Genomic DNA, 27,400 nt, shown 5'->3' with positions numbered 1-27,400 from the left:
TTGCAGAAATAGTGAATAATGAAATTTTATTCAACATTAGTGGAAAAAAGGAGTCTAATTAGCTGGAGTATGATCTTCCCTGGCAGTTGAGGTAAGTAAAAAATGTTTTGGGGAAATGTATGTTGTGTGCGAGCTTGCGAGTGTGAGTTTATGTAAGAGTGTGTAAGTGTGAATATGTGTGTATGTGTAAGATTGTGTGGAATTGAAATTGAAGGCCAAAGGAAACTTCTGCTACCCCTCATATTTTGGTGAGTTGAGGTTCATGCTGCGCTACGGTCATATTTAGAGTGCCTGATCTGGTTTAAGAGAGCGCTCCTTTTATTTGACCAGCAAGGTATGTCTCACATTGGTAGCGAAGTGCTGAACAATGGACATCTGTCGTTCTTACTGATGTGCAAAGTTTACCTTTCATGCCTGCTAAGTTTCGCAATGTTCCCAATCTTTCCGATTTGTGAAGTTTGCAAAGATTTCCTAGGTTAGGTAAATCCATCTTACCTTGCAAGCTCTTCTGCACACTGCAAGATCATTTCCATTGCATTGCAGTACAAGTTTCAATCTATTCAGATCAAGTCAGATGAAAAATGCATGTAACCTAAATTTGTTACAACATTTGTGATTTGTACAAAATGATGGGAAAGTGTAACACTTTGCAACTTTTTGTAGCTGCAAAGGTTCCCATAGCACTTCATGAAGGTTGCGAGAAAAATAACTTTGGCACTTCACACACCAATACATGTAGTTTGGATGATCCAGTATACCTGAGCTCTTTACATATGTACTACATACAAAATAACATATTTAAATTTACATTGTATTTGATATGCTGTCATTCATATTTAATAATTACATTGTTTCACACATTTTCTGCCTACTTATTAGAGCAAGTGTTGGCAAAACCAATAGGTTTGACGATGCAAGCACGGCTGGCTTTGCTAATGTGTTTTAGCCATGTACATCAATGTGGCTGCTGTTCAGCATGGCTAAAAGTTAGTGGCATAGAGGAGACTGTCATAGAGTGGAGGGACATAGAGTGGAGTAGAGTGTCGTGGAGTGGAGAACGAATGGTGTGATAGCGCACTGGTATTACAGGCAACACATTTTCGATTGAAATGACCGTTACATTTGCACAGACGTACCGTTTTAATGAGAAAACTATACAGTGCACAAATGATAATGTGTGGATATGGCATCACCTTGTGTACTGATTTATTTTGATCATATTAAAATATTTGTTTTCAGCACTCTTCAGAATTACAAAAAAGCACTAATTTGTGCTTTTCTAATTCTGAAATATTTGCACAGTTCATTTACAGACATTTAAATTCTAGAAAAAATCTTTCCTTTCACACACCCACACTGTCACATAAATCCTCTCACTTTCAAGTCAGAAAAAGGAAAGTGAACACTATGCTCCTGCAGTAGACAGAACCTGACATTTGACCTCTGTCTTTCAGTGCACTGCAAATATGACAAGATAATGACAACGTTTAATGGCCTGTTTAAAGAAAGCGAGCACTAATAGAAAGATACAAGGAACCGGTCAAAGCGCTGGTAAACAGGCTATGCTCCACGGGAGGGGCAAAGACCTGCTAGACAGTCTAAAACAAATAAACCAGCCAATGGAAAGCAAGCAAATGTGAGCTATAAAGCACAAAGCATTTGGTAAGTAATGGGCGGAATGCATTTCTAGGTCAGCTTCCGGAATGTCCCCAAGAAGTCTTTAGCAACCAGACAGCTGTGCTGTTAGTAGGCTTCATCTTAAAAATATTCAGTGGTGACTCACTCTGATTTCTAGTGATGAAGAGGAACGGGAAACCATAAAAGCCTTCCCTAATTGAGTTAGGACACAGATTAGAGGAGATGGATATACATCCTCTCTCTGAAAGCTAGATAGATTGTCCCAGATTTGTTGTTGGGGAGCTGGAGAATCACAAAGATGTTGAGTCTCCAAACCTCAATCCATCTTTTAAACTATGCTGTGTTTTGGACATGTGAACTTGGTTTTGATTAGTTAAATAAAGTGTTTCGTGAAACATAGCATCTTCATTTATTATATCTAATGAAAGTGTGTGCTAAAGAGATGCCAATAGCCCTGCATAATGGATTGGGACTGATAATATGCAGGTCTAGCTAGGAAGCAATGCGGTGATATTGTCTTGTTCTGCCGAGGAAGGTTATGTGATGTTAGGCAGCCTGAGGTTCCATTAAGATACGGGTTTGGAAGGCGATGCGGCTGCCGAGGACGAGCCTAGTGAGAGACGCTGGCCTGGTATATGATGTACACTTATGTAAGTAGACACCTTGCACCAGTCCAGGCACCCCTTATGGTGATTTAGGAGGTTTTAGACAACCATAGAAAGCTCTCTAAGTGTTAGCTGTGGAGAGAAGCCTTCAGGCTTAGTCCAGAAGGTGTGTAAAACAGCTAGTTTTACTAGAATGCAATCTTATAGGTATATATTAAATCAAAAAGAACCACACAAGGTATTTATTATAATACTCTCTAATACGTGTAGATCTCTCCTACACGGAGATATACACAATGCACTCAATACTATACAAAGAATTCTAGTAAATAGCATGAAATACACAGTGGACCCCTGGGGGGGCTCAAACCATATACTAATAAAGTGGTATAAGAACCACGACTCGAGTCAAGACAGTTTAAAGTGGACATAGAAGTGCTGGGGACCCAAGGAACCACCCAAGATGAGAGACTAGGAGCCCCACGGATATTGTGTGCAGTGTGGGAACACAACCGCATTCTCCTTACAAATCAACATGTAAGTCGTTGCGGTTGGAGTTTAAAAGAAAAAGGACCCTTCCCAGTGGACCCTAAAGAAACCCTGTGGAAGACAGAAGGTTGAAGAGCCATCCTACCCGTGGATACCCTAGGACCAAGTTACCAACACCAGGGAAGCCGGATGCTTAGGCGTGAAGGTGTGAAGTGGTGTCGGAAACCGCAGTCAAACCCAATGGAGGACTTTAAGAAAGTGCCACTGCTGAAGAAGGAGAAAGTGTCCAGTGGAATCCAAAGGTGGATTGTAGTTGAGGTACCTGCAAGCAGAGGGGGACAGAGTCTATGTCACTCAGGAGTGACTAGGAGATCTGGAAGACGAATGGCCACCAAGGTCTGGTGTTGCAGGAGAGTTGACGATAACCTTGTCTCTGCAGCTGTGAGGACCAGGCGACGCTGAGGAAGACCATGAGCCATGCATAAGCCATGCATAAGCTGCCCCATGTTGGATGTTGAGTGCTGAGAGATCGGTGTCCGGCGGGAGCACCAACAAGCCTTGGCAAGTGCAACACATGCAGAAGTCAAAGAAGGTGCAATGTCTGAACCAACAAGGTACAGGGGACTCACCACAAGCAGGGGAGTCAGGGCAGGCCCGAGCAATCAGAGGAGCCGAAGAGAAGCAAAGATGACCCTCAACAGGACCCACAGGCCGGAGGCTCTGCAGTCAAAAGAGGAACTCGAGCAGCTCACCAAAAGATGCAGGCCACGGTGCAAGCAATGCGATGTGGACAAAGACTTTAGGTCACTGGAGGTGCTTGAGATTGGGGCTACTTGGAGGACGAAGATCTTGCTAGAAGGAACCCAACAAGACTTTGCAACTGCAAGTTGACACAGTTTTATTTTATTTGGTAAGTTTTATATAGCGCTGGCTAGACCCGGAGGTATCGGAGTGCTTTACATGAGTTGCGTAATGTTACAAAGTTACATCAGAAACAAAATGACATCAGTTGTAAGGACGTTACATATAGTGGAAAAGGACTGGTAAAGGGTGAAGCGGAAGAGGGGAGGCGAATGCAGATTAGAACAGGACCATAGGTGGAACAAGGCGCTGATCAGGAGAAAGAGTCAGTTCAGGGGAATGACGAGACCATAAGATGGCGGCTTCAGTCACCCGGATCCAGGTACCTCGCAATCAAAAATGGCGGCATTGCGGGCAAATTCAAATTGGGTGAAAAGTTCCCAAAAAGGAAAAACCTACCCCACGAGCAGGGTTGAGAGGGGGCACATACCAGACACACAATGAAGGAAGTCAAGAGGTGGGAGATCGCCCATGACACATCGGAAGTCCAGGGAAGAACAGGAGCACGGCAGCAGTCTCATAGGGGGAAAGCAGCCATGGGTCCGGCGGGCTTATCAGCCATCTCGGTGATCAGGAAAAGCCACGCCGCGGCACTCGAGGCAGATCAGACGAGAGGAAGATCGGACCCACGCGTCTCCCCGTCAAAAACCCCCGAACAAGATGCCAGTGTACAGTGCACAGGGGTTCGGTCAGTGCAGCCCCCACAAGGGATACTGGCCTCAAACTTGGTGAGAGGACAGTGCAAACCTCGAGAGCTCTGGAGAACCCCCACCTGTGTTGCAGAACCTTTCGGAATCCGGAGGAGCTCAGGATCAGCAGACCGGTCCACTTAGTTGCAGTGCCTGCGAATGCAGGGAAGTGACACCTTCACTTCACGGGAGATTCCCTGAGATGTCTTTGACGCGCACAGGCCTTGGAAGGTTCCTGTATGGTGCACGGGTACAGATGATGCAGCTGACTGGAAGGGAGATGAAGTTGAGCCCAAACGAAGTCCAGTGTGCCCAGACGTTAGTGTCTCATCTGAATCTTGTCCCACGACGAACCTAGGGACCCACCCACAGGTAAGCCCTTAAGTACCCTTGGGTACCCTTAAGTACCCTTGGGGTTGTGATGATTTAAGGTTCACTCCCAGTGGAGGGAGTGGACAGTGGGGAGGTTACTCCCATGTCTTTTGTCCAGTTTAGTGCCAGAACGGGAGCCAAGGGCTCCCAGAGCTGGTTTGAAGTGGACTATGCAAGGAGGCACCAAATGTGCCCCTCATGCAGACTTGGTGGGGCTGGCAAGCGCACCCACCCGGCCCCAATACACTAAATCCTGTCTGGGAGGTGGTCACACCTCCCTGTGACAGGATGCCTTCTGTTCTTCCATCCCCTGTTTGAACTTGGCTCAAAAGCAGGAGGGCAGAATCGGGTCTCTGGTCAGCAGCAACCATTTTGTGCTGTCCGGGTATAGAAGACTGGCACAGAGAGCACTGAGAGCACAATGGAGAACCATTCCAGTGCTTGGAATCATACCTCCAACACCGTCTACGGTGTGGGGGTATGATTCCAACATGTTTGATAACAAACATGATAGGATTTGTTGCAGTCAGATTTGAGATAGTCGTCGCATAATTACGTGGTGCCCCTCTTTATGGTATATGGCTGCTTCACTGACAACCCGGGAGAATGGACTCTGTAGGGGGACCTGCTCATGCAGGGGCACCCTCACACTTAGAACCAAGCACACTGCCTTCAGTATTGCAAAGGCCTGCTATAGGGGTGACTTATAGATTTTAAGTGCAGTGACCCTAGATATAGGAAACCTATATCTTTAGTAAGTGGTGCTAGCACCAGTTTACACAGGCTGCAATGGCAGACCTGTAGTTCCTTTGAATGGTATCCCATGGGTGGCATAATGCATGCTTCAGTCCATGGGGGACCTCTGGGTTACCTATGCCCTGGGTACCTTCGTACCATATACTAGGGGCTTATAAGGGTACCCCAGTATCCAATCTGGGATGTTCCTAAGTACTTGTCATAACAATTTGAGGGAGAAAGCAGGGAGACTGGGGTCCTGATAAGCAGGATCCTTGTCAGACTAGCCAATAACAGTTTAGCACCAGGCAAAAAGTGGGGGTAACCCTGCAGAAGGATCCTACCTTCCTACACCTAGTGACATTGTTGGTTTACCAAATTGAAGTATAGATTCTTCCAGTTTTTCAGAGAATGCCCGTTTGTTGCTTTTGGGGAAGAGAATGCCTTTGGTTTCCATTGGATTCGGTTTCAGGCCTGCTTGCGATGTATAATCCTGTTGAAGGCGAGTTAGTCTTCACTAACAGGACTTGCAGATGGAGGTCTGCCTTCTGGTAGACCATGGTTCTGTTATTTACCAGTTTTACTCCTTTAGCCTCCGTGTGAGGGTTAAAGAGCACATGGATAATGATTGGTTCTATGAACTGTTCCTCAAGGCACTCCTGAGGGGGTGGATGGAAGTGTTCACATCTGGGCAAGTTGGTGTCAGTTGTAGCGATGGGAAGAAAACAAAACCATGATGGTGTCACCCATTCCCCGGGCATTGAAAGGATGTAGAGGAACGCCTCGTAGTCAATAATGTCAAAACCAGCTCAGACAAAGTAGAGCAGCGGATAGCAGCCATCATGGAAATAAATAAAAAAAATTAAAAAAATGAAAGAATATAGAATTCTGTTCATTGACAGCCACCGTTATAATAACCAGTTGGTGATCAGCGCTGGGGCACTGGGAAGTGAGCTTTGACAGTCGCATCAAAAAATGCCACAGAAAGTAAAGCAACTTCTTTTTCTATAACAACCAGATTTCAGATGCTTGTATCAGCGCTTGTTCTCTGGTGTAACTGGGCTGCTTGACGACTGATTTAAGATTAAAAATAGTTGGTGGTGGATTTAAAAAGCAGGTGGAAGGATACATCCAAATATCCAATAGAAAAACGGCAGAGCAAAAAAGTCCTGTGGGATGATCTAAGGAGTGATTGACAACGTCTCAAGCCCATGGCTGAAGTTCGGTTGCAAAAGGAACCAATGGCTGAGGAGAATTACCCAAAGGTCCTTTAGAGTAATAATCGAGCACAATATGTTTGCCATGAACAGCACAAGCAGTATTACACGTCAAACCTAAACGTAGGGCTGGTCTCGCCCTATCTGATTGGGGGTGTGGCTTAGCCACCTCCTCTCTCTCCATATAGATAGACCTGAGTGGTACAGCCCTCCAACCACATAGAGGAATCCCCAATGATTGTGCGAGCCCAAGGAGGTACCAAGGGTTACACTGATAATGTTAAGGCTGTTACAACATCAAACATTACTGATTGGTGCACTTGTCTCTTCACACAGGACCTAGCTCAGGCCGCAATTTGTACTTTGGCTTGTTATTGTCAACTTGTTAAGTGCTGCAGATGGTCACATGCTTTAATAAGTACTGACTGTGCATTAGAGCTTCGCACTCTACTCTTTTGCTAGAGGGGAGTTTACACTGTGGAAACGTTTGCAATGGTGGAATCAGATATACACGCAATGTAATTCCTAACATTTTCCTTGTTTACTGAATGCAATAGTTTACTTTTAAATCAGTCAAATGTAGTTCCTTTCAGTTTCTTCGTATACCTTAATCATGCAATACTACTAACATTGTATACAAAAAATATAATAAACAAGGAAATATTTATCGGAAGTAGCCCATATGAAGTGCTGTAACATAGCATGCCTACATACTTACATTGCTAAAAGTAAAATATTAGATTTGAAACTGGTTTAGTGGCCAAAGAGATTCGTGGGACAATGTGCAGGACTGTGTCGCTGAAGGGTAGCAAAGTATACAAGCGTTTGGATCATTCTCAAATCAGAAATCTCTTAATGGCTTCAATAGGTTCGCAAAGCAGGTTGCCAACCCTTGTAACCCATTCACCGCGATTTAAGTCTTATTTATTTCTGTCTGTTTGTGGTATAGCACTTGTAAATGAATGGAAAATAGACGGACAGCTGCTGTAAGTTACTCATTTCTTGCACTTGTGGACTTTTCAGAGGTGCCACAAACATGTAATAAGGTCTAACTGCAAGGATGCAGTCCATCCAAAAATGGATGTATGTGGAACATCCAAAGAAAAGTAGATTCATTTGTAGTTCCCAGCATTGCTACAATCCGGAGAGCAATAACGGGAAGCCCACTTATTGCATGGACTGGGGATGAAGTACCGAACCTGCCCTCTGTGCTCAGTTTTAACAGAATAATAGCCGGGGTCCAAAGTTTTGTCCCGAACCCCACAGCCTTGCCCCATGCCTCTTTATTCCATCTTCCTCATCACCCTATTCTTTCTTTTTCTTTTTATTCCCTCCTCCCCCATTTGTCATTGCTTTTCCTTCCTTATCTTTCTACTTCTTTTGCCCTTTTGTATTTTTCTCTCCCTTGCTCCTGATAGAACTCTTTTAGGAAACTAAGTGCCCGTACCCCAAAGATGAGTGGCGGTGGGCCTCACCTTCAATCACCGGCTCAAATTATGCGCTGCCTACCCCTAACCCCAGCTGATGTTGCCAGTAGCATGTTTTATATTAAATAAAGCAAATAAAACCCTCACAAGCGTGTGCTACTTTAGTGTGGATCCAAATGTGCTTCTCTGTTCGTAGTCTCAGTACTTTCTCGATGTCTTTGTTGTACTGAAGTGTTTGCAAATTTCAGTACCTGAGTGATTTATCCCCTTCTAGCCCCCACACTGACTACAGAGATCATAGGGGGAGATCTTCAAAGAATCATGCCCACTGGCTACCAGCCACACAATGAGCTGCAATACTGCCATAGGACAAACCACCATTGTAAGAAGGTGGGCTGTTAGTTGGGAAGCATATGGGTCCTTCTAAAATGGCAAGTCTGCAACTTTCCATCCACTGTGACCCAGGTACCTTGTTACAGCGCTCGACTCTCTCAGGGTAGCGAGGCAGAGCAGCCCAAGCCCGACTCATAGTCCACGGGCACTCAACAAACAACACTCAATAAATCGGGTCCAGGCAGTGCTTTTACTTATAAAAAGGAAAAGTATTTTATTATTCACAGACTACTCAATATGACTTATTATTATACGAATACATACATGATGGGGGGGATGAAGTACCTATGGTGACACCCTCTTAATAGTTCACACCCCTAGCGAACTCTGAACCTAATAGTAACAATACCCCCACATGTAGTAAAAATAATACAGTAGGATGTAGTTATCAAGAGATGCACCTGCTGGCTTTGTTAGGGGGTCATCACATTAAAAAAAACGGAACTGTGCCATAATAAACCCATACAACATTAATAGCACTAAAGATGGTACCATGTTACAGGGACATTCCTTAATATCTGTAGAGATTTAGTAGAGGGGATGAGTCGCATGTTTCTCCTCCTGGCACCAGGAGTGGGTTCTTTAGGCCTCCTTCGGTACTGCAAGAACCACTGCCCCGAAATGTTTGTGCAGCTCATATGAAGAGGCTGCCTCCCCTTCTTAGTAACTGTTTGTGTGACTTTCAAGCCCTCCCAAGTGTTTGCTCTCATTTCTTTCCATTTCCACAGAGTAAACGTTGAGTTTGTAGATAACAGACCAGAGATTACCTTTCCAGTCCAGGCGGGGATCAGCCAGTCACCTGTGTAGAGAAGTTTCTATATGTTGAATGTTTTGGGCTGTTTAAACTGATATTGTGGGTAATACTTTCTCAGAGGTGCGCCCCTCCTCAACAGTCCCACGACCCCTGTCCCATGACCCTTCACCCCTCTGGATAAAGGAAGGTCCCCTCCTGTCACGTGCCCTTCTCTCCTTCCTGCCCAAACCCACTTGTAGTATGAAAACCTTTCCCGTAGGACACTCCCCTATTGTCCAAATGTGTTTCGTACATGTAGAGGATTTTTAAATTTGCACTGATTGGCTTTCTTTAAAATTCGGTGACATAAATGTTCATCTATTTTTATGGGAGCCTTTAAAAGTAAACAAAAAAAAAAGGAATTTTGTTAAAACCCGTGTGTTTTGGTTGCCTCTAGAGCCCACTTGACCTATCTGGCAAAAGCTTTACAGAGGCAAAGTGAACGAAGGACAGCAGCAAAATGAATGAATGAATGAATGAATATACACTTGTAAAGCACATGGCTACCAAAGGCCACCCAGCGCTAGAGACAGAGCCTAAATCGAAACAAGCCAGCAGATTCAAGGAAACAGCAGAGTCTTCAGATGTTTGCGGAACAGTAGGTGGTTGGGCTCAAGCCGAATGAGGTCTGGTAGTCGATTCCAACATTTCGCCGCAATGGCAGGAAATCGCCGGTCACCGCTCCGCACCCGGTTAACTCTGGGAGCAGTTGCAAGATGTTTCTTCTCAGAGCGCAGTGATCTTTTTGGAAGATACCGGGGGATGATGGCACGGAGAATCAGCGGAGCGCTATCCGAGAGAGACTTATGGGCAGTACACAAAGCCTTGAATTGGATTCTCTTGGCCACTGATAGCCAATGCAGAGAGATGATGTGAGGTTTAGCGGATTCACGATTATGAGCCTGCATAAGCAGTCGTGCCGCGCAATTTTGGAACGTTTGAAGCTTTTTGATGGTAGAACCGGGGGCGCCTAGATAGATCACATTGGCATAATCGAGCCGCGAGAGGATCAAGGCTTGTACAAGCAGTTTCCTAGCCCTGAAGGACAGAAGGGCAATATAGAATATTTGTCAGTGATCGAACTATAACTGCTTATAAGCTGCTGGTCCTCAGTGGTAGTGCTCACAGTGAGTGATGATTTTGCCCGTGTCACTAACAGAAGGTGGGTGGGCATCCACCCTAGTGGAAAGGCATTCAGCCGTGGCATAGTGAGTGTGCCATTGAACCCTGGTGCAAACACAGAAAATGCCTCTAACGAAATACACGTGGAGAGCCGAGGACCCCTTGGACCCCTGTGCCACGCAGCTGCTGTACTATTTATAGCTGCTCCTCTGACATTCCGTCTGTTGTCTTTCACCGTGGCAAATGCACGCAAGTTGTCAACTTGTATGGTGCACAGTGGCACAGTTTCGAACTGTACATCGATACAAGAGGCTTGATTGAATTCATTCCTTCGCTTCCTATTTACTTTCCCTTGGAGTGTGGAATTTCGAATTGTACTTTATGTTGCTTTGAAAGGTAACTCACACATGAGCAAAGGTCTTTACAGGCTCTACCTTGATTCCTTCGGGTCTCAAAACAAAGGCATTTCTTTGCCACTAATATATAGTTATCTTTGTTTTATTGAACTTCACTTTTCAATACTTCTTGGTGGAACATAGCAAGCACCCCCAACCAATACGGAAGAGCCTTCTGGACATGATCCAGTAAGACTTAATCGACAGCACATATGATGTTTTTGGGGTGGGGTTGGCTGTACCCACTCAGTGGCTTTGGCACATGAATTTGGCACATCCGATCCTCTTGAGTTCTAAATCATGCGAGAACCTAAATCTCTCCACACATCACCAGGAAACCAGCTACTCTGGTCCAGTTCAATGATTGGACAAGCCAGAGTTATCAGCAGCACAAGTGTGCAAGCACATAAAGCTCAGCCCATGGTCCAGGCTTCCAGCAGTGGAAGGGCCCTTCACCAGCCACTGGCCACCTCACTGCCTGGAATCCCTGCCAGCTACCACCTGTTTACAGGTATGCCCCATAGGAACCATGTTTCCAAGAGTGACTAGAGTACAGCATTGAATGAAATGCTGCAGGCAGAGAGGAGTGCATGAAGTCACAGAGTAACGACCAACAGGCCTGGCCTTATATTACTGATCGCAAACACGCGATGTCTCGCATGCATGCCACCGTCACCCATTGGTTTACACGCACAGCACTGTCAAACATGCAGTGCTCTCCACACATACAAACACACAAGAATGTTGTGGACGTGTTAGTAGTAATGGTGATACTGGTAGTATTGGTACTGTAGTAGTCGTCATGTTGGTGATTGTGTGTGTGTGGTTGTAGTGAGATAGTGGCAGTGGTGATTGAAGTAGCGATGACGATTATGGTGGTGACGGGGTAGTGATGGTGGTGGTGATAGTCACAGATTATAGTAGTGTGAGAGTGATGTGAAAGTGATGGTGTTCATGGGGATGGTAATGTGATAGTGTTGGTAATGATGGTGGTTGTAATGTTGGGGTGGTAATGGCAGTAGTAAATGTAGTGATGAGGCAGCAATGATGGTGTTGGAGTGATTGTAGTGGTAATGCTGATGGTGGCAATAATTGTGTAAGGGTCGTGGTAATTATTAAAGTGGTGGTAATAATGATAGGGTTAATGGCCATCGTGGTAATGATGCCGGTACTCTTAGCGGTGGTGATAAGGGTTGGGTAGGCTGTGGTGATGGTGGTAATGGCATTCATGGTGGTAGTAATGGTGGTGGTGATGTCAGTGGCGATAACGCATTGCTGGAGTAACGATGTGGCAATGGTAATGGTGGTTATGTTGGTGGTAGAAATGATGGCCATAACAGTATCGGTTGTAGTAGTAACAGTGGTTGTTATGGCAGTAATTGTGGTGATTGTGGTAGTTGTGAAGCACTCGTAATCAGGGTAGGGAAGAGTAGGATACAAACCACTCAGAGTAGCAGCAACGCCCGAGGCAGTCAAACTTATAGGTAGCTGTTACTACAGAAACACAGTCTAGACAAAATGCTTCTGAGGTCAGCGGCTTAGCAAAACATTTGCTTAGAAGTTTTGAATCTATTTTAACCAAAAAAACTATGATAAAAGCAGGTCTACAGGCAACAAAACATTGATTGTATCCAATCAAAAACTACTCGGGTGTACATAGTCAAAATGCTTTCATTGCTGTGACTCAACTTAAGTGGCACGGCAATCATCCAATGAAAATCTTTTTAACAAATGTATTTATTTAGGATTTTTTATAGCGCTGGCAAGACCCGAAGGTATCAGAGCGCTTTACATCAATACATGTTCATAACAGATCACTCATATAATCAATACAGCTGAATTGAAACAAAACAAATCAAAGTATGAGCACGAATTTGGATGAAAAATAGCAGTGGGGTGGAATAGCTCTTTTGGGCGATGGTGGTTCTGCTTGGCGAGATGTCGGTTGAGGAGGAGATCCTTTAGCTGTCACTTGAAGCTGGTATGGGGTTCTAGATTTTAGGGGCATTGCTTGAGAAGGTGCGTGCCAGGTTTTTTTGTTTGTGGGCATTAGGTGGAATGCGGAGTAGGATGTCTGAGCTTCTTAATGTTAAACACAGCCAAGAAAGCCAGTAACTCCCACAGTCTATGTATGGTATGCTGTAGGCAGACCCAACTTTATATTGACAGTCCTGATACCTTGTGTCAAAACAAGACTTGCCCAAAGACCTTTTTCTCTATATATTATATTATTTTTTGTTTTAGAAAATAAGTGTCTACAGATGGCTAAAGCTGCTGTTTCTAGACCAGAAGTAAAGCTAGAGAGGCTTTCCAGCATATGGCCTTATTATGACTTTGGGGGTCTTGGAGCAGGGCCGCTGCCCCGCTTCAAGACCTCCAAACCCATAAGAAACCGCCAGCTAGATTACAACTTTTTTTGCCTCTGGCGGGCGGTTCTTTGGCGGTCCCACTGCGGTGCCCATGAAAAAGGCATCGCAATGGGAGCATCAAAGGCTGTTCTGGGAGGGCATGGACTGTCAAGTTTATGCCATGCAGGGACTGGCGGTAAAGGCATCCTGCAGGGCCCTCCATGTACCCCCCCCCCCGCATGTATCCCCTGGCGCAGAGGCAACAGGGGGCCCTGTGGTCCCCCTTTGTTTCCTCAAGCCACACTTTTCATGGCGGACTCACCGCCATGAAAACTGTGGCGGTGAGGAAACTCCTAATGTGCTTGGCGGTGCCGCATCGGCACTGCAAGCATATGAGGGGCCTCAGACTGCTGCATGAGGGCCAGGGATCAGGGGTCCCATGGCGGTCCGACCGCCCTACCTGTAATAGGGTGGTTGGAGCACTGGTCCTAGGGTGCCGTACTGCCACCATGGGTTTGGCGGTCCAAACTCATAATGAGGCACATAGTTATCTATAACTATGGGGAAAAAACAACCAGTCTTCCCCATGCCCAAGACAATTGAACCTCAGTACACAAAACAGATTTTTTTAAAAACAATAAAGCCGGCATCTGCTCCTTTAGGTTATTTTTTCCTAACTGTAGAGTCTCTATCCCCAGCCAAGTGCATTCTCTGCTAGTTAGTCTACATAACAGAGTATGATGGAAATGTGTATTAGAACATTTAAAGTTATTACTTTTTTTTTCTTTTTTCACAAAGGGATTTATTTTTTCTCTGAAGGGCACCTACTGCAACGAAATGTGTTCTCAGGGTGGGGATGCCCATGTAAATTATTTCCAAATATCCACAAAGCAACATCTTTGCTGGTGTTCACTGCATTTTGTATGACCTACCTCCTGCCCCACATTCCCAATTTCCTACCCCTAATTTTAACAGAAACACAGTTCTCGTGCTGGTAGATTGTCAGCACTTTAAAACTCTAAGATTTCTCATTTTGTGAATCTGGATGCAGAATTTGGAATCCTAAATACATTTCCCCAACTAATTCACACTTGGATGCACAGAAGAGGCTGTGAATCTGGTATGCTGAATACTGCTCAGACTCTCGCAAAGAATCTGGGCTTCGTAGGAGGTTTAGCTGCCCAAGCGATCATAAAGTCAGAGTACCAGCCCATCATTCTTGGCTCTACTCCTCTCAATTCAGATGCCAAAGTTGGAACTGCATCTGGCAATGTGGACTGCTTGGCTCCGTCTCCCTTGAAACACCTGAGCATTGCTGACCAGTGCAGTTGGACCCATGGCCTCCGGTGTCCCCTACGCAAAATGTAGTGTCAACGAAGGAGGTGATCAGTTTATTTAAATTGCATGCTATATCTTGTTTCAAATAACGCTTACTACTACAGTATTCCATTTAGAAGCACAGTAAATGGGAGCTGTTGATATCATTGGTAATCAGTGGAGCGTCTTCGCAAGGTTGAAAAGATTAACCTGGTCCTGCTGTAGCTCGAACGGGTTGGTATGAAGGATGTAGCTAGTTACACAAACTGACATACTGCTTCCATCTTCTGTTCCATTTAAGTACAGGTGATATGTATTTTATGTGTGAATTTACAAGCCATTTACGCAGTTTAAAAACATACATTGTCATCCATCCACTTAGAGTAAGGAAGGATCGGGGGCAGCAACTTGAGCAGTCGCCAGGATCTAAAGATATTCTTGAAAATATAATATTTACATTTTGATTTGTGTAAGCTGGCCCGTTAGCTCATTGAATAAATGAAACAGTGGAATGACAACGTAATGTCCTTAGACGAAAGTATTTTAAAACTTTAAGAGTGCCCACGTTCCAGTAACGTTGTCTTTCAGTTTAAAAGGTTACACGTGCTCAATAGCGTTGGGGAGGCCTGGACAACACCCATGGCTGTGCACACAGCAAACCCCGCCACAGCCTGCTCACAGGAGGCAGCCCCCTTCCCTCTGAGGATCTCACACACAGCAACAAGGGCTGCTGGCAGTAAAAAGGAAAGAAAGAGGAGTGTAAGACGCAGTGTTTCCTCACAAGGAAATTTGTGCACCAGAGGGTATTGAACTCTGAGGAGGAGTGGAGGATAGGGTGACCAGATCTTGTGACCCAAAATTCGGGACATTTCGCAAAAATAGAGGAAGGACTACAATTTTACATCAACTAAGTGGCAAAGAATAACATCCCTCATCAACATAAAAACGCAGAAGGGGCACTAAGAAAATAAATTAAATGTAATTTTTAAAACCAGCATCATACTTGTTAATGAAAGTACTTCTTATAACAGCTGCTAACAGCCCTGCTTTGGAACATCCACAAAAAGTGCCTCTCACGGTTTTTAGTTGACCGCTCTAAAAACTGGGACATGAGCCAAAGATGCGGAAATCTCCTGGGGCAGCTGTGGAAACCCGGGAGTGTCCCGGCAAATCCGGGTCACCCTAGTGAAGAATAATTTTAGGGCTACAGTCATAGCACTTTCAGGACTATATTCCGGTGTTTATGTACAGTAGAGCTGTTCACCGCCCCCACTAATGGAGTCTTTTACAGAATTTCAGATCTTTTTATGGCATACCATAATTAAGTAATACTGTTACCACTACCAGTTTCCTTGACATTAACGAAAATTTAGAGAGGAAAATACAACCATGCTTTCTGTATCTTTTCCGCAAATATTGTTGTAAAAAACAATGTTGTTGCTTTTTCTCTGGTACTAATAGGCGCAGTACTTTTCTCTTAACGCAAAAGTAGTATTAACTACACTGAAAATCACTTTCCACACATTTCACCAAATGTACTTATTTTACTTCCCTCATAGTATGTCCGTGAATGACAAAATACAGCAAATATTAGCGGATTACTTTTCTAAATTTTTCCTAATAATGGCTTGTTTGAACTTCCCTTTTTAGGTCTCGGCTAGCGAAGGCTGCGCTTGCGCAGTCTCGCTCGCGAGATTTAATGACTTGGAGAAGAGGGGCTTGAACCCGCCCCTCTTCTCCCCTCTTCTCCATTGGCTGGCCTCTTGAATGCTGGCCAGCCATTGGAGAAGAGGTTCGTCACTCCGAACAGGCCCCGTCCTTTTCGGACTCTGGGGCGTGTTTTTTTCAACTTTTCTCCGAGGCATTTTTGCTTCGCCTCGGAGAAAGGCAGTGGTGTGCTTGTTATTTAATGCACACACAATGACGCGCATCTACCCCGACCGAGGATCGAACCTTGGACCCCTCGACTTGACCGAGCCAGCGCCTCTCCTCACCTGCCCCTTGATGTGCTTTCGCCCCCTGAGCACAGAGATGATCGCGTAGGCTGTATGCGGTTCAGGTTCGGTCACTATACATGTTGAACACAGTGAGGCGTGGTGGTTGTGTAAAATGATTGAGCAGTAAGCGTGTGTGTAGAGTGGGGTCACGGGCGTGTCTTCGAAGGGGGGCGCCTGAGAGGTATTTTGTGGTATTTTGGCCTATGCATATTCCGGGATTCCTTGCTTTAGTTGAAGCTAGAGTTGCATGCACAAAACTACGGAAGCCCGCATGCGCTTGCCTTCACATGTACTGCGTGTAGGCAGATTGTCGCGCGCGCGCCCCCATCTCAGTAAAATGACGTGCTTCCGTGTATTTGTGTGCTGGGTGTGGAAGTGCGTTGTGAGTCAACGTGCAGAGGGCGCCTTACACTGAGATTACCGTTTCTCACACCCATGTGCTCTCAGCAGCCACAGATCTCTCGACAATCCCGCAGAGAATCCGAGGAGGCAGTCACGGGGCGTGGGGGGGAGCCAAAAGGGATTGTCGCACCGGGCGCCACCAGTGCTAAAGCCGTCCCTGCTAATGTTCACTGCTTAGTGTAACTTTTATTCTAGTGTCTATACTGTCCCTTCACAGCCTGAAGAGGAGATTTAATATACATTGTTTTACTTTTCACTTAATTTTATCCCTGGGCAGCCTTGGATGAATGAATGAAAATCCATTCATTCATGTGTCTGGCTTTAATAGTAGTGCTTGGGCGGAGGCGTCCTTTAAGGCAGTTGCAGAGCGGCAGCATTATCCATTGGCGAGTGTACCTTTAATATCTGCGATGGGCGCAATGTCCTCTGTAGGCAGCCTGAGCAGCAGAATACAAATTCATTGTTCTCTCTAAAATATTATGAATGAAAGGGCACGGCTTCCTTGTGTGTGCCCTGCAGGGCAGCATTGGCAGCCATTGATTAGCACAGGTTTTCTTTTACTGTCTGGGGCACCACTGTCCCTTCGCATCCCGAAAAGATGATTTAATATGCATTGTTTTGATATCCATTGATAATACTCTCCCGGTGCAGCCATCAGATAATAATTAATATCGATTAACTCATCTGATTTTATTAATATTGAATGGGCATACCGCCCCAGTGCAGCATTAATCCTCATTGGTCAATCGAATATTTACGAAGGGGAGCCCCCCCCCCCCCGTGCAGCCTGAAGAGCCAGAAATATTCATGGTTTAGCCTGCTTTATTATTCATGAAGGGGCGGAGCGTCCTGCACATCTGCGTTAATATTCATTGATTACAATCGGTTTCAATGTCTAGACACACTGCTTTCCGTACGAGAACATGTAATGATCATTGATGAGCCTTCGATATTAACGATGACCAGTGGCGTAGGAAGGGGGGGGGGGGGCGCACCGGGTTTCATCACTGAGCAGCATTAATATAGGCATTCAGCTGTTAGGAGTTCAAGTTAATTTTATTGTTTTAGTTCATTAAAACCATAACCATTTTACAGAAATAATACCAGGACATAACATCACAATTGACTAATGTCATTTTATAATAACTCTAAAAAAGAGCTTTCGACTGATCACACAGCTATTTCTTATTAGGCTAAAATTTTTAAAACAGATGTAGTAGAGAAATGGGGTTAAGACTTTTTGCCAACCCGGGAGGTGCTTAAAACAAAGTATTGGGTCCAATTTATCACATGTTTATGCTGAGTAAGCAAGCGTTCTACTTTGTGGACACTTCCAGCCACTTTCGCCAGAACACGCAGCTTATTCTTATTAGGCTAAGATTTTAAAATAAACAGATGTACGAGATGCAACAGGATTAGAACTTGTTGCCAACTCGGCAGATGCTTTAAACAAAGCGGTGAGTTCAATGTATCACATTTGTGCAAAGTAAGCGAGCATTATAATTTGTGAAAGCTGCCATCCACCAATCAGTCCACTTGATTTGTCTTTTGTAATTTTCCTATCACGAGGCGAGTTGTGGTTTTTATACATCGTTTCGCTATATGTGATAAAAATGCAGCTTAGATTGCATTGTGAATACATTCATAAACTGGCTGGTAGCGGATAGTAGAGGAAGATCGCACATCCTGTCTCTGAAGGATTAAAGGCTTAAATAACAATGCAGTTTCTTTAACCCCTTCCCCGCTCATGACGGAGTGGTTCCGTTATGCTGCGGCCGTTGGCCGCCGCTCCGCCCACGCGGCGCTAATTCCCCGCCTGTGCGGGCGATTAGCGCAGTGGGCGGAGTCATGACGGAACCGCTCCGTCATGAGCACAGCTCAACCGTGACTCATTACGGAGTGGCTCCGTCATGAGCACAGCGCCACCGCGCTGCCCCCAAACCCCTCCCAGCGCTGCGGCGGAATTCCTGCCGCAGCCAAGGGGTTAAATGTTTTAAAAACAAAAACATAAACAAAAATAATGTCATGAGCAATGCCAATAGCTCTAACTTTACCAATACCATTGCATTGTAAATGCTTGTTATGTCTGGCTTGACAGTTTAGCTGTCTAGATGGCATTTTTTTCCCCAATTCTTTAAAATATGATTAGAGTGGTCTTTGGTTTGGTCCCAACCAAAAGTGTATTACTCTCTCACCTCATGCTATCAGCTGGGGATGTATCATTCTGCCTTACAGGAAGTTAGTATTCACGAGGGTTTATTCTAAATCTGAAAAATAAGCACACCCTTGCTTTTGCGCACCTTTGAGGAGCATATGTGCCAAGACTCTTGACATCTTTTAATTCTGCCTCCTGAAAAAAGAATGAACAACCCTATACACTTATTTTCTGCTCACCCCTGAGATAGTGCTATGAACAGACGTATGCAAATTTGTGGTTTACTTAGACCTTACCTTTCTCTTCACAGTCCACCTTAGATGACGCCACTGATGACTGGGGAATAAAGGTTGAACGAGTGGAGATCAAGGACGTGAAGCTGCCCGTCCAGCTACAGCGTGCTATGGCTGCAGAAGCGGAGGCTACTCGCGAGGCGCGAGCAAAGGTAATGCTTCTGATACAGAAGACCTAGGTCTCTTCTCGGTTTTTACCACCATGCCAAATGTCACCTTCATGGCACAATATCCTGGCATCTACCATCTTGAATCTTTTTTAGGACCTTCACTTGCCTTTCAATTCATACGTGGTCTCAGATTCTCATACAAAGCCAAACATCCCAGAAATACGTACACAACCCTACATCCTCTTGAAACTACTGGTATCCCAACTTGATGGTTTTAACTTTACCAGCTATTATAGCTTCCTTAAATTCCTCATAGTATGGTGCTGTATGGATTGTGTTCCTAGAGAGAACTTAATCTCTACATGTGTATCAATTTTTCTAGACCAATGGCATTTTAATTTATAATTTGCTCATGTAAACGGTTGTCATTCCTTTATAACAGTGGTTTTATTTGTTTAAAATCCTCAAAAAAGTCCAGAAATTGTGTCATAAACGTTAACTGAGGCCACAGAATGCCGCTCTTTATGTGTTAGTATTTACATTATGTGCATTTATTTCCAAATTGACATTTATTGCATTAAATATTTTGATTACACCTGCTAATAAAAACTTTTATTGAGACAGAAAATGGCTTATTAAAACATGAACCAAATGTATTATAAAGAAAGTCTTGAATAATATGCCCCAGAGAGTCACAAGAATATTTTTTTTTACTAGAGCAGTGGTTCAATCTCTGCAATATTTTGACCCATTTTTATGCAGAGATTGTTTTTCTCAAGATCTGCAATAGCGTGCTTCATTCAGAGTATTTGACCACATTAATGTTTCCTCTCTTTACTTCACTTAGTAGCATTCTTTTATTGGGTATATTTGATTTACACATAATCATTTGTGGAAGCAACCACCAAGAACATAGATAACCGTTTCCAATTTGGAGATACGGTGTCTTAAAATTTTAAATCTGCTCCCTCAGGTTTTTTGGCCGAGCTTGGGTGTAGATTTATGATTGTCAGGAATTTATAAAAGTTTCCAGAAATATATTTATGGGGCTGCAAAACTCGCGAAATGCTTTTGTAAATTCCACTGTCGCAAGATAAAATACATCCTGAAATTACAATTGTAAATATACTTCTTAACCTTTTTTGTCTTTTATCTCCACTGAGAAAGGTGATACACACCTCTACTCCTGCGGCCCCATCAATTTTGGGGTGTTCCTTTCCACTATTCCAAATTGATTTACTCCTGCTAGCATCAGGAGTATTACTGACTTTCCGCATGGTTGGATGGGTCAGAGAGGTGTTTGTGAATACCCACAAAAGTGTAAGTTCTTGAGTGTGGCCAAACTGACAGGACATTTGAACCTTTGCTCGCCACTGTCTATTCCAAAGAGTAGCTGTTGTCACACACAACTCTTCATGTGAATAAATCCATTTCGATTGCAAAACCAACTTTTAGGAGTTCTGTAAGTGGTTTCTCACTCATAGAAAAGGTTATTTTCACAGGTAAACGGAACATATCTGAACTTGGCCAGTAGTGCCTAGACTTAACTTGGTACAGCGCACCACCCAGTTGGCAATGTTCTAGCTCTCAACTAATTTCAAATATTAAGGCCTCAAACATCATCATTGACTCCCAGCTTTGGTCAACCCAAAATATGTTTACATCCTCCTCATGAAGCATGAAACTTTCAATATTCACCTGGTTTGTGAATGTCTGCAGCATCAGAGTAGCATCACAATACTGACACGTGACCAGAAGCAGGGTTCACCATAACGTATAATTTAATTTGCAAATCACAGAGCTGGCTACAAAATGGCTTAAAAACAAAACGGCTACCTCAAAAAATGATCTTACATAAGAAAAAAAACAGAGCTAAAGCTAAACAATTCACACAGAAAATACTACGGTTTAGAGGAAAAGCGAAAGGGGTTCGTCACCAATAGAGTTTATCCTCGAATCATTTTACATTATAAGAAATCTTTTTATGTTAATTATTTGAAGACACTATCACTCGAGGTGTCTGAATCAAAACAGTCCACTCACTTGCGATTACAGGAACTCAACAACAGACGCAACTATATGAAAGGTATTTGAAAGAACATGTTAAAATGTTTTAATAGTCTTTAATAGATGCGATTTGTTCTTGTCCCTCCAGACTCATGGAAGATAGTTCAGCATTTACAGCTGCTCCTGTCTGTGTTTCTATTCCAGAGCTTAATTTGAGCCAGTTGTGACTTGCAGGGTCCACCAGCACTGATTCTTTTTTTTGGGGGGGGGTGTTGTGGGGGCAGCACGTATTTCTCATTATGAGAGCTATGTCCCTAGCTAGAGAGAGAAACACACAAAACTGTGACAAAGGGCGAAAGCAGGGATGAAAAGAGCTGTGGTATTGAGATAAAGGGCAGAGAGTGCCTGGTGTTGAATTAAAGGGCGAAAAACACAATTAGTTAGAGGGTCTAAGGGAGTTTAAAGACCTGCGCGGACCAATCCCCAAATAACTGAGACTTCAACAACACAGGAGTCCGCGGGTCTACAGCAGTCTACCTAGAACGCAAGAACAGCGCGCCAGCTACATTCAGATATGCAAAAGTCCTTTTAAAAGGGACCAAGTCCCATCACCCACCGAAGTGGCATGCTTCATCATCTGGGACCTCCCTTAACCGCACCTGGTATTCGATATCCAGTGGTATCAAAATGACAGTGGCTTTCTTCAGGACCATAACATAACACTACTGTCCACTCGGAACAACCAGGAAGAAGGTCCTGGGTAACGACGGACAGAGCGTTGCCTCACGCCCTGAGTTGTTACCAGGAGTGTAGGACGTTCCCCGATCCTCGACGGGCGACAATTGTACTTCCCTCCGGTGCCGCATATCCCCAGATAAGCAGGTACTTGTGTAGGTTGTATCGTTCCTTTTGTACTCACGTTTCACAGTTTTTCACATTGCAGTAGTGTTATGTTATGGTCCTGAAGAAAGCCACTGTCATTTTGTTGAGACACTAGTTGGCTGAAACATGTAGACCTAAGAGGACGTGTTCCTACATTATTTGTGCACACGTTTTCCTCCAATATTTCTGCTTTTTTACTTTTGATACCACTGGATATCGAATAAAAATATTTTTCTATTGGTAATCAATTTTAAACCACTTTTCACACACTGCACTTAGTCTCACTACACTTTTGGTAGCTTTCTTCATTATGAGATTTATATCCTCCAAGTAACATCAATCAAAAACATCCTTGAGCTCCTCCTCTTTACAGTAATTAAAGGAGTTGTAGCTCTTTAACCGCACCAGGTGCGGTTAAGGGTGTTCCCAGATGATGAAGCATGCCACTTCGGTGGGTGATGGGACTTGGTCCCTTTTAAAAGGACTTTTGCATATCTGAATGTAGCTGGCGCGCTGTTCTTGCGTTCTAGGTAGACTGCTGTAGACCCGCGGACTCCTGTGTTGTTGAAGTTGAATTAAAGGGGCCTGGGATGGAACCAAGAATACGCAGCCTTGGTCTTTGGCACCCCAAACCTCGATAGTGCCGGCCTTGGGCCTCTGAACAAAACTTTGGTCCCCGGCACTTAATCTTTTACAGATAAAGCCTTGTCCATCTCCATAGATTATACTTTTCTGAGAGTTACCTTGCACCATCATTATAGTTGCTTACCTGTGCCCCTTCAGCAAGGATCTTGTTTTACAAGGCTTTGGGCAGGAGTATCCCCCGTCAGGTTGGCTCAGCCCTTCCTGTCCAGGCAGCCAGCTGCTCCTGGATCTGAGATGAGTGCACTCACTTTCTTGAATGACGAATAACCTCTTATGGGCTGTGTTCCTATTACTCTAATAAGACAATGAGCAGACACTTTTGTCTCATCTATAGGTGAGGGTACCAGAGGATCTGCCAATCTTGTCTGCCACTGCCTTGGATGGTAATCAATAGATTAGGAAATGGTTCCATGGTGGCTGTCTCCTTGTCTCGCCCACCATAGCGGCCATCATGAAAGGATGCTAACTACCCTAGTGGCAGGCCCGAGCAGGGATTGCAACCCTGAAACTAAAAAGTTCTTTGGAGGAGCTTGTGTTCGTCTATAGTTACCATGCTGGCTTCAGACCTGAGCAAAACAGTGAGATAGCATGACTGTTAGTAAGATAAGCTCTGCGTCAAGTAAGAGCAGCGGAGCGACAGCCTTGGTGCTGCCTCGTCTCCTGGTCACTCTCAGTTTGGTCCTCTGTCATGTCTTGCTCCACTGTCTTATTGCCCATTTCTGGGTGGGTGATGGAGGTTCCTACAGAGAAGATGCAAGGGTCTTACGCCTTACAAGATATGCTGGTTCACCAGAAAGCAGAGTGCAATTGTAACAAAGGTGACCTCGATTTTAGGGCAGAGGGTTAGCACTTGTTAAAAATAGTCTCACTATAAGATTCTTAAGCCATTCTTCTTTGTTGTCTCCTTTGTAGGTGATTGCGGCAGAGGGGGAGATGAACGCCTCCAGGGCACTGAAAGAAGCTTCGATAGTGATATCGGAGTCGCCAGCTGCCCTTCAGCTGCGCTACCTACAGACTTTGACCACCATTGCAGCGGAAAAGAACTCAACCATCATTTTCCCGCTTCCCATCGACATGCTGCAAGGCATCATGGGAGGGAGAAAGTAAGCGGGATTTCAAACTGAGTGACAGGACTTAATTTTTAAAACAAACGCCTAACATCACTGAATTTTAGAGCCAATATTTGTGGAGTCTTTTTTATGTTTTCTGAGCCCTAGGAAGGTACAGGCTGTGAATCAAGAATGTGTATTGCAAAGTATCCAGTGTAATTTCACTTCAAATGATGATTTGAGGTAATATTTAAACCACTGTTTTTGTAATTTGAATGAAATAAGGATCCTGGTGTCCATAATCACCTGCCTTTTGTTCTGGTTACTCCTACATATCAGCATGGGGTGACTACATCACTCCAGGTCATGACAGACCCTGACTTCAGTCCTGAATGTTTCACTTACAAATCACTGATGGAAGGCATTTTAATGTCATTAATTCAGTGGGTGCAAAACAATACTACAACACCCATAATTCATTGGGCTATCGTATATAGTGTCTATAATGAGGTGGTGACCCTATACCAGCCTTAGCTTAAAGTGATTAAAACATTATACATTGGTGTGTTTGTATGATTTCAGCTAAGCAAAGTCAAGCCTCCCGTGAGAGACCGAACTTTGCCTGGAAAAAGTTAAATGTTGACAAATGACACATGGAAACTACTCAAAATAATTATTTATGATTCACAATCATGTAAAGAAGATAAATGGAACTTTCTGAAATGTTTTATTGTAGCCGTAATCCTTCAGTGACCAGTTAAGGCTTGTGCAGTAAGAAAAAATATTTTAAAAAATGTTTTCCATCCATATCTGGATTCACATTAAAGTTTTTATATATATATATATATATAATTTTATTTTCAGTAAACTTCAATGAAACGTGTCCTGATCCTCTGTACCCTGCCTGCGTGCTTAAATTTATAGATCCTTTATATTTATATGCACTGTTAAAATTACATACTTGCGTCCTTCACAATTTCTATATTGTTTTTGTAAATAAATGCAATTTCTACAGCTTTTCTAAATGACTTGCAACAGTTTCCCACCTGTTAACCCACTCACTTATTACAAGCACTAAATATGTGCTTTCTTTCTTCATGCTGTACCATTCTGCTCCAACACCCTAGAAATATCCTACCATTTGCCAGCTTCACTTAGGTTTTTTGGAGTTCACTGTGCGTCTAATTCCCATGAACATTCGCAACTGTGTGTTCTTTCCAATGCTTGGAAGTTGTTTGTACCCGCCGCTCCACTTACACACCCCAATACTTCAAGATGAACCTAAAAACTTACCATTCTGCAAGGGCCTCCCAACGACAATTCGATCATGTTCCATCCATATCATTGGTGCTTGGACACCTCCAGTGTCTTCTACTTTTAAGTTGTTTGGGACGTGAGAGGTGCCTTAAACATTCCCCTGAATTATATTGTAATTCAATCCCGTGTTCTATGATAATATTGACCGTAAGTTGTTTTAAAGCCTTTCAGAGGTCTCACTGCTTAAATGCTCATATGTCCCATGTATTTAGCGAGGTGCGGGTACTCTCCGTGACCTAGGTAGCACAAAGCTAGCTTGCAAGCCAAAGGGCTGTTGTAAATTGCAGGAGGGGAGGTTCAATTCAGGGGTGTGTAGAGGGAAGGGGCTTTCCTCATTGGGCCCCAGTACAACATTACCTGTCGTAGTTTAGAAGCACATTGATGTAAAGATGCTTTTTTAGATCCATCCTGGAATTGAGAAGCGAGGAAGAAGTGCGCGTCTTGTTTAGCGCATGATGTGTTCCATATGTTTGGTGGCATCTTAAGAAGGCTTGTTTCCTGGTTTTTTTTTTAATGTTCCTATTCTGGAAGGTGTGGCTGGCTTTTGAGATAGCCACATTGAATAGTGAATTTTGAAATGTATGTTTTACTTTGAATGATTTCAGAGGTTACTCCTGTCCCGTGATATAAGTGGAGATTGGATGCTTCTTGTGATTTTATTTCAAGTTACACAACTATCAAGCCCCTTCCTTGTCCAATAAAATCTGCGAAGCTTAGGTATTGTCTTGAATTTATTTTAGATTCTGCCTTTGACTTTTATTTTGAACCAATTTCAAGAAGATGTTGCCTCCATGTTCCATAAATAGTAATGTCCCTTGGACAGTTCTTATGACTTTATTTGAATCTCTTCTGTACTCGCATGGCTTCCGCCTCAAATAAGATCAGTGATTCTTGGATCTTTCCTATGACTTTTACTTAGAGATTGTTCCAAGGACACAGAGCTTTCACATCCCATGAGTAGGAGCTTGGTCTGTTCCTGCGATTATCACTTGGAAGTTGTGCAAAGGGCTGGCTGATTCCACGTTCCATGAATACAAGTGGAAAATGGAACAATCCTAATACTTTTACTCACAGGTTACTTTGTGGTCATGCGATTTCGATGTTGCATGAATATCTTTTGAGTTGGATACTTCTAATAACCTTTTTCCCCAAATCTTTTTGGTAAAGACACTGCTACCTTGTCTGGTGAAAATCATTAGATTTTGGTAACCTCCTTCGACTTTAGGGGTGGCCAACATTGGTCCATGAGTACTGGATATATTCCAGATTCTTTTAGATCTCTGACCGATTAGAAGATTCACAAGAATTAGCAAATATATTGTGTGGAGCTCTCCTGAAAATCTGTCATGCCTGAAGCCCAAATGAACCAATGTACGACACCCTTGTTCTTTTTTCTCTCTCAGGGGGTTTTGAAGGTCATATGGTTTCTACGTTGAATGTGCAAGTAAAAACTGTACATCACTTAGCATTACCAGAAGACCCAATCAAAACATTGAGTGCTGACAAAAGCAAGTTATGTGACAGAGGTGGGTTCTGTGGGTGACATGTATGTCTGCTGAATTGCCTATGCCTTCACAATCCTGGAATGCAAGAGTGGCGGGCCAGTGTCTCCTGTGGCTATAAGTGTGGCTCCAGAGTCCGAGCCCAAGGGACTGCCATTGCTGGGCCTTTCTGTGTGTGCTGAGTTTTATTCACAACTATGCTTATCTAACTGAGACCGTAGTTTTGTATTTAATCAAGTTGCCTACCGCAACATTGCGATGCACTTTCTACTGTAACTGAATTGAATGATATCTAGCAAGATATTTATGTTAAAATGCTATCTTGCTTTTTCATATAATTGTTTTAGCAAATAAATAATGTGTTATAAAAATGTTACTGATCTCTTGGTCCTTATTTTTTCAGAGGCCTTAGTACCTCTAGTGTAACATAACATCTGTTATTATTATTGGGCTCCCCACTCTTCTATTTATAGAAGCGTGCAAAAAAATGTTCAGTCAGTCATCAAGAATGCAGTGCTGAAAGATTATAATTGCTGCTTGACATTTGTACTTGACTGCTTCTGCCTGTGTGGAATAATAGAGAGAATGAGAGAGAGAGAGAGAGAGAGAGAGAGAGAGATTTTGTGTGTGTTTGTGTTGG

At 43.7% G+C, this 27,400-nt stretch overlaps 1 protein-coding gene across 2 annotated transcripts in view; it reads left to right on the top strand.

Annotated features, from left to right (window-relative positions):
* The window catches only part of STOM (stomatin), a 164,820-nt gene extending 137,686 nt beyond the window's left edge, over positions 1 to 27,134 (top strand). For both annotated transcript variants that reach the window (XM_085613686.1, XM_085613685.1), the window contains exons 6-7: positions 19,266 to 19,400; positions 23,805 to 27,134. In XM_085613686.1, coding sequence (XP_085469812.1) covers positions 19,266 to 19,400; positions 23,805 to 23,999 — 330 coding nt within the window. In that variant the 3' untranslated portion in view covers positions 24,000 to 27,134. The remainder of the gene's footprint in view (positions 1 to 19,265; positions 19,401 to 23,804) is intronic.
* Positions 27,135 to 27,400: the final 266 nt, after the last annotated feature.

This window comes from Triturus cristatus, chromosome 1_2 (genome assembly GCF_964204655.1).
Source record: "Triturus cristatus chromosome 1_2, aTriCri1.1, whole genome shotgun sequence".
NCBI lineage: Eukaryota > Metazoa > Chordata > Amphibia > Caudata > Salamandridae > Triturus > Triturus cristatus.
Note: the sequence above shows the minus strand (reverse complement) of the source record. Positions and strands in the feature narration are given on the sequence as shown.